This window comes from Clupea harengus, chromosome 11, assembly GCF_900700415.2.
Source record: "Clupea harengus chromosome 11, Ch_v2.0.2, whole genome shotgun sequence".
Classification (NCBI taxonomy): Eukaryota; Metazoa; Chordata; class Actinopteri; order Clupeiformes; family Clupeidae; genus Clupea; species Clupea harengus.
In genome coordinates this window covers 10,635,322-10,642,821 of record NC_045162.1, presented here as the reverse complement: position 1 = coordinate 10,642,821, position 7,500 = coordinate 10,635,322, and the positions used below count along the sequence as shown (strand labels likewise).

Sequence of the window (7,500 nt, the reverse complement as noted above, 5' to 3'; positions counted from 1 at the left end):
TATCGAGGGCATCAGCTTGCTGGAGTTTGTTCAGTTAATTGCTTGTGTTAAGCCTAATTACGAATTTGGGTGGAGCGGACAGCAGAGGTAGGGGGGCGTGCTTTGCTTTGTGTATGAACGGTGAATAGGCTACTTACCTTGCCAACTTCACGACAAAGTCTGAAGTTACATCAAGAGACAGTCACTTTTGTAGCCCGTGAGCTCACGAACTGGGATAGCATACGAAAACAGTGCTTTCAAGTGATTTATGGAAACACGCACAGGTAAGTCTTTGCCATTTTTTTTTACGTTTCTTTTTCTGTCGTTTTAGTTTACAATGACAGTCAGCTACACTTCAGCCTCGGACTACGCTCAATTAATTGCTCTGGGGTGACACATCTCTTAATTGGGTTTTACACATCGAGGAGTACTTTTATTTTCGTTCCGTACATGCTGGTTAAACAGTAAAACGGAACGTCCTGTCAAGACTCGTCTCTAATTGTTTTAGATTAAATTGTAACAGCCTATACCAAAAGAAACAGACAACATAACGATAGACATCTTGTCCTATGAACAGTATAGCTTATTTATATAGGCTACGAGCTGGCCTTTTACCAGCTTTCCTCTGTAACTGACAGCTATCTGCCTTAATCGTTCACACGGAATCCATTCATCATTTTATGAGTGGTGAGTGGTAGCCGGGTTTCTATATCTCTCTCCACTAAACACTTGCTATAGTGAAGAAAAAGTTATTGTAAGCGACTTCACCACACTGTTGTTATGTCACGGTCGCTCCTGACCCGTGGACAAACTCTGGTGGGGGGTTTGACACCGTTTTATCAGTTGAGCTCCTGCTGCGCGCTGTGCAGCATGAGAGCACAGGGACTCGTACATAGGCTCGCGGATATGATCTCCACGCGCAGTGCCCATTATATCTGTGCAGTGTAACATATACCGCAACTTGACATCTTCAATAACATTATTTCAGCTTACAGCTGTCGCAGGGAAGGGCGGATGGCTTTCTCTCAGCTTTCGTGTCCTTATTCGATGACATTAGCAAGCTCTCTAAGTATGACTCAGGCCAAGGTCCAAAATGCAAAACGCAAGTTTGGATTTGACACACATTTTTCAAAAGCGTTATGAAAGATTCGTTGAGTGATGCAGTCTGTACAAAAGGCTGACATTTCAAGAGAGTTCTCGTGATGTCGGGCAATTGTAGAGTAATTGGATGAGTTCACAGTTTCATACAGAGGCTGGTCATCTTGTGATGACCGTTGTGCATGCCTGACTAACCTCACAATTTGATTAGCGACACAGAATAGGCCGGTAGAAATGTGTTGACATAAAAGCTAGAAGGGCATTTAATCTCTGACGCTGCAGTTTTAAACACATGCCGATAAGGAAATACTTCACTCAAAGGCTATTTCGAGAGTGCCGGGACACTTTCGTATTCCCAGTATAATGAGTAACTAATAAAAGAAAACCTCTGACAATTGTTTGTTGTTGTAATATTGTTCTCAATTATATAATGATTAATTGATTATTAATAATGTATTATTATTATCATTATTATTATTATTAATAATACTAATAATGACGAAGACGACAATACTACTACTACTACTACTTATAATAATAATATAATAATAATATTAATAATGCAATAACAATAATAACGAAATATATATGATGATTATGGTTTTTGTTGTTAATATTATTTATCATATAGCCCATTCCCAAACCTGTTGCAATTTTATGTTGGAAGGACTAGTATCTTCTCTTAACCTATTTGCCCCTTAATGAAAAGTACAATTTAATCTGGTGTGCCAAACTGAGCATGATTAGCTCCTTCTTAGGTTTAGGGGTGACTGTCTGGACATGGTATTGCCCCCCCCCCCCCCCCCCCAAATGCCCCCCAGGACAGTGGCTGTGACGGGCAGTCTGTCTCCAGATGGCTGGGGTGGGGCTGGAGAAGGGACGGATTGGCTGGATTAGAGGCGCAGTGGCCCTCGGTCCCCCCAAATGGCTGTGTGTGAGGCACGGTGGCCTGCTGCAGCCACGCGTGCACATTACCCCACCGCCCCCTCACACACACACACACACACACTCACACGCACACACTCGCACACACGCAGGGGATCATGGCGTGGGGTAACTTATATAATTCTCTTAATGGCTCCACCATTGTGGGATTAGCCCTTTCTAGAACAATGGCTAAACCAACCCCTTCTCCAAATCCTCCACCCTCCCTCACACACACACATAAACACACTCACACCCTCACACACACACGCAAACACACTCCACGTAGAACGTCTGGGTGGATAGGTGTGGGGATTGATATTTGGTCCCCTTACACCTCTTGGCAACCTTTACCCAAAAGGCCAACTTCGACTAGTAGTGGCAAAGACACTGCTCAAACATCTCCTCTTTAAAAGCCAAAGGCCTAACTCAGAGGCGTATGGAGAGAAGAAGTGAAACTTGTGCAGTTGACTTTAGATGGCTCCACAGGTAACACTCATTTGTTAATTTAGGAAAATGTGTGTAAAAGTCGGTCGGAATGAGTTTCAAATAAAAATGCTAATACTTATTCAATAGCATTTGAATGGTGCTTTCCTCGAGGAGCCTGTTTTGCTTCTGACAGAGCAACCAGGCAACATTAACAGCTAAATGGAAAGCAGACGGTCCAACAAGTTTGACAGACTGGAAATGGAGTTTGATATACTGGAAATGGAGTTTGCTGTTAACAGTCAGTCACTTTTTGTCTCAGCTTCCATTTCGCTTATCTCAATCCATCCTTAGAGATACCCCTTGGTTTCATTCTCCCTGTCTCTCTTGCTCTCTCTCTCTCTCTCCCTCTATCTCTAGATCTCTCTGTCTTGCACTCCTTGAGGGCGATGCCGATGACATTGCAGCTCCCGGATATGGGAGCCTGTTTGCGGGGCACGAGGGGAGTGATGGCAGCCCTCCTGAAAAACTAACAAAGCCGCTGGAGTCCGCTGCTTCCCTTTTGTTAGGCTGCTCTCCGTCCCCCAGGCATGCAGGCCACATTAGACTCTGCATAAACAAAACAAGAGAGAGAGAAGCCATTTGAATTTGACTTCAGAACCAAGGAGACCCCTCCCTACCCCCCAGCCCCAGTCCAGGATCCCACTCCTTCCTTTATAGCGTGGGCTGAGAGAGAGAGAGAGAGAGAGAGAGAGAGGGAGGGGAAGAGAGGAAGAGGGAGAGGGAGAAGGCCCTGAAGCCCTGGAGGGTCTAGCCTTGTTTAGGGTTTTTTTAAGGCTCAGTGGCAGAAAAGCTGGTGGTGGTAGTGAGGAGGGGTGGGAGACACACACACACACACACACACACACACACACACACACACACACACACACACACACACACACACACACACACACACACACACACACACACACACACACACACACACACACAGCCAAAGCCACTCTCTCCAGATTGTTCCCAGCTACGTGGTGCTGGAGATGAAAAACACGGGGCTTACAAAGACGGCAGACATCCTTGTTTTTTGTTTGTTTCAATTTGGTTTCTTTCTCTTCCTCTCTCCCTCCCTCCCTCTCTCTCCCTCTCTCTCTCTCCCTCCCTCTCTCTTTGGAGAGTTTGTTTCCTTCTTTGCTTGGTGCCTGTAGAGCTCTGGGTCTCTCAGCAGCGGCAGCAGCAGCAGCAGCCCCAGCTGTAGGCCAGATTGAAGAAAGCTGTAGACCAGGTCGGGACGTGGGAAGCACCAGTCCTGGGGGGCTCAAAGAGCCTCATGGGCCGGCCCCTGCCAGGAAATAGTAGGCTTACGAGTGATGTGGTCAGCTCTTTGTCACCAACTGGAGGGGATAAGGGTGAAGGAGTGTGTATATGAGTGTGTGGGTGTGGATGATTGGCGGGGTGAGGGGGGGGGGGGGACTGTCTAGGTTTCTGGACTCAACCGTCACCTTGGAATTTTACCCTCTGTACCCGCCCGCCCCCTCCCTTCTTTCTTTTCTTTCTTCTCTTATGATATAGTTGTGAAAAAAAGTGTCTTTCTCTTCATTATCTTCATTAGTGGTTATTTGATACCAACAGAAGTGGTGTGTTTATCATAAGAGAGAAGGGGAAAGATGAAACAAAGAGCTGGAGGGAGAGAGAGAGAGAGAGCGAGAGATAGAGTGTGAGAAGGGGGAAGTATGAAGGACTGGGGGGGGGATTTCCAGTTAATTTTGTGGGACGCAAGTGAGGGATGAGAACTTTCATCCATGAGAACAATTCGTGCCATGAGAATGAGGCAGCATTCCAAGGGTTGCCCACTCTTCCTGCCTCAGCCGAGTCCCATGGACCTCGCCACTTCTCACCCCGCTCCCGGCACCTCTCTCACCGTCTGACCGGTTTGATTTGAACTTTTTTCTTTTGAGGTCTGGAAAGAAAGAGAAACAGAGAGAGAGTGAGAGAGTGAGAGAGAGAGAGAGAGAGAGAGAGAGAGAGAGGAAGAGAGAGCACAGACAGATGTACTGTTCACTCAGATGCTCTTTTTGTATCAGCTGTGGAGAGATGACAAAGATAGTAGGGCGCCCCCTAGAGGAAGAAGAGTGATGGGCCCAGGTATGGACCAGTAAGGGGGGGGGGGGGGGGTAGGGGGCTGAGGAGAAACAGGAACGTCTGTCTGCGGCTCGAGCGCTTAGTAAACAGCGACAGGTTATTGAGTCACTGTCACAGGATGTCCTCCTTCCCCAGGAAGAGCGAGAGAGAGAGAAAGAGAGAGAGGAAGAGAGAGAAAGAGAGAGACAGAGAGGAAGAAGGATCAACACTACCCCCTTCCTTAACACTGTCCACCCCCCCCTTAAACAAGGCTAGGCGCTATCTCTACTATCTGTGAGGATCTGTGTCAATAAAGCTGTGACATAGTCACATAGTCAAAGGCTGGCCTCTGATTCTTACTGTTGGTAGCAGTGACTTATTTTTATCTTGTAAGTGTTGCAGGGGAAATGCATAACGTGTGTGTATGTGTGTGCGTGTGTGTGGAAGAGAGAGAGAGAGAAGGGAGCATGTGTGTGTTGGACGGTTCATTTTAATTCATTACAAGCTGCAGTTACTCAGGTGAAAGCTTTCTTATTTTCTCTCTTTTACATGTTCACAGAGAAAGCAGACAGGGAATGGAGAATGCCGAGAGTGTGTGTGTGTGTGTGTGTGTGTGTGTGTGCGTGTGTGTGTGTGTGTGTGTGTGTGTGTGTGTGTGTGTGTGTGTGTGTGTCTCTGCTCGCGCGCGTGTGAGCACGAGAGTGTGACAGTGAATTCTTACATCTGAAAGGGGGCGGAGTCAGGGGTGGGAGCGGAGCGGGAGGGAGGGGCGGGAGGGAGGGGTCACGCTTGCCCTAGCGAGGCCATGAGGATAGAGAGGCTCAGTCCCACTCAAGACGAGCATAGAACAACACACACACACCCTCACACTCAAGCAGCTCAGAGTCTGGAGTAACACTGGGATTGGAGAGGGGGAACTGCACCTGTCCTGAACCCACCACACACAGACACACACAGGGGAACACGCAGGGGAGATACCAGCCGGCTCTATGTGTGGCTGGGACCAAGGTTTATTGGTGAGTGGGCCCTGTTCTCTTTTTTTCTCTACGGCTTCTGTTTGATCTGGCAGTCAGTGTTACCTGTCTGGAGTAAGGGAGAAAGATTTGGGTATGTTTGTTCGTTTGGTTTTAATCTGCGTTTTGATTCGGTGATTGTTCACTGCTTTTCTTTTTGCTTGACAAAGATTTTGTTGTAAACTTGGAGATAATTCATTTCAAAAAGGGGTAACGTACTCAAGAAAGGTATTAGGTTTAGTCCATTTAAATGTATCGTTTGTGTTTTGTAGCGGTTAATGTTTTCTAAATTAGTTTCAAACTTTTTGTCCTAAATTCCAGAGTGAAATATTTATTCAGTTTTTTTTCCAAAGATTCCCTTTGAGTAACGTAAATTAATGCACCTTTTTTCATAATTAAATTAAATGTAATGTTTGTTATGGGAGTTACAGAATACTTGTAAACTAAATGTTTTTCAGAGCTTTCCTACATTTGACTTATTTTTGATTTGACATTTGATTTATTTTCACAAATATGTTAAAACTTAATACTTAACTTAAAAAAATGTCTTAATACTTAAATTAAGATTTACAGTTATATTTAAATCGTCTGTTCAAAGTTAATGTTCAAATTAACTTTGAAAAACATAGAAACTGTATTCTTTCAAAATTGAACAATTTCACAACACTGTGTGTGAAGCATAAATCGGTTGCGCTTGTGCAGTTTTTCAGTTTCACAATTAGTTTCGACTTTGCACAGATGTCCAACAGATTCTTTCTAAAAAAGATGCTCCCCATTAAAATATGTTATCTGCAGTGTCTTCAGATCTTTAGAATTCCTGTCTGGAGAAGAACAACTTTTCCTAAATGTTAACTTGACAACAAAATTGAGAGCCTTTGTATCTAGGGAAAACCTACATGCTTTCTGGGCGATTTAAAAAAAATATATATATATAGGTGGCACTGAGCCGTACTCTTTGTGTCTTTCATTTTTAAAACTTGTGCGGATGACGTTGATTGTTTCTCAGTGTTGGTGGAATACTCTCCGGGTCTCTGGCCTCTGGTTGTAGCTGGTGTCATTTTGTCGGAGTGGGTTTTGATGTCTTATTGTGAGTGACTGAGGCAGGAGACAGTGCTGAAGGATGCAAGCTGTGAGAGGCTCCACACGGATGTGTGCGTGAGTGGGACGCTCCTCTGCTGGTGGGAAGCGTTTGAAGTTTGTTTATGCCTCTGTGGCCCCCCAATGGAAAATTTGTGAATTCGTCTCCCCCTTGTTCCTCCACACTCAGGCACACACACACGGACACACACACACACAAACAGACTCACAAACACTCTCACACACACACTCACGCACACACTCACACACACACACACTCTGAGATGGTTTGCCGGTTCCGCTACTCTGCCACTCTGATTCCAATTTTAGCTCCATTCAGATGCAGACAGCACTTCCTTCCTCCATCTTCCCTTGTTTGTGACCATTTTTCCACCCAGGGGAGACTTGGGAGAGAGAGGGAAAGCAGGGAAAAAAGCGTCGGGAGGATGAAGGGATAGAGAGGGAGAGGGAAAGAGGGGGACGTCTGGACTGGCCGAACATTAGAAAGAGGTTTTAGACAGTAATTACCTCCTGGTTAGTCTGGTCTAAGCTGTGTTGAGTTTAGTTTCTTTTTGTTGTATATCGGAATTACTGGACAGTCCAACTAGATGTAATATTTACACTTGTAAATTGTGTTCATGTAAATATTTATGTGAGCTTGAAATCCCCTTTCCCGATGGTATATCCCCCCCTTTAAATTGAATCGGTAATCCAGTTCACCTCTAAGACAGAACTTTTAACATTTTATGTTTATTATTCGGTTCTTGTAAATGAAATATGTAATGTGTGTAATTCTTTCTGTTCATACAATTGCTGTAACATTGTGTTGAGATCAGCGTTTAAATTGAGTGTGTCCTGGTTCCCA

General features: G+C 45.0%; 1 protein-coding gene across 2 annotated transcripts in view; it reads left to right on the top strand.

The window, feature by feature from the left end:
* prdm1a (PR domain containing 1a, with ZNF domain) overlaps positions 1 to 7,500 on the top strand; it is a 19,222-nt gene that overhangs the window by 103 nt on the left and 11,619 nt on the right. The window contains exon 1 of one of the 2 annotated variants that reach the window (XM_031576582.2): positions 1 to 263. This exon is cut by the window's left edge and continues 103 nt beyond it. Coding sequence is in view for 1 of the 2 variants with exons in the window: in XM_012829164.3 (XP_012684618.1) it covers positions 5,535 to 5,561 (27 nt within the window). In the remaining variant the exon portion in view is untranslated. Of the gene's footprint in view, positions 264 to 5,275; positions 5,562 to 7,500 lie in introns of those variants that run through there. The other variant, XM_012829164.3, reaches the window with a different exon arrangement.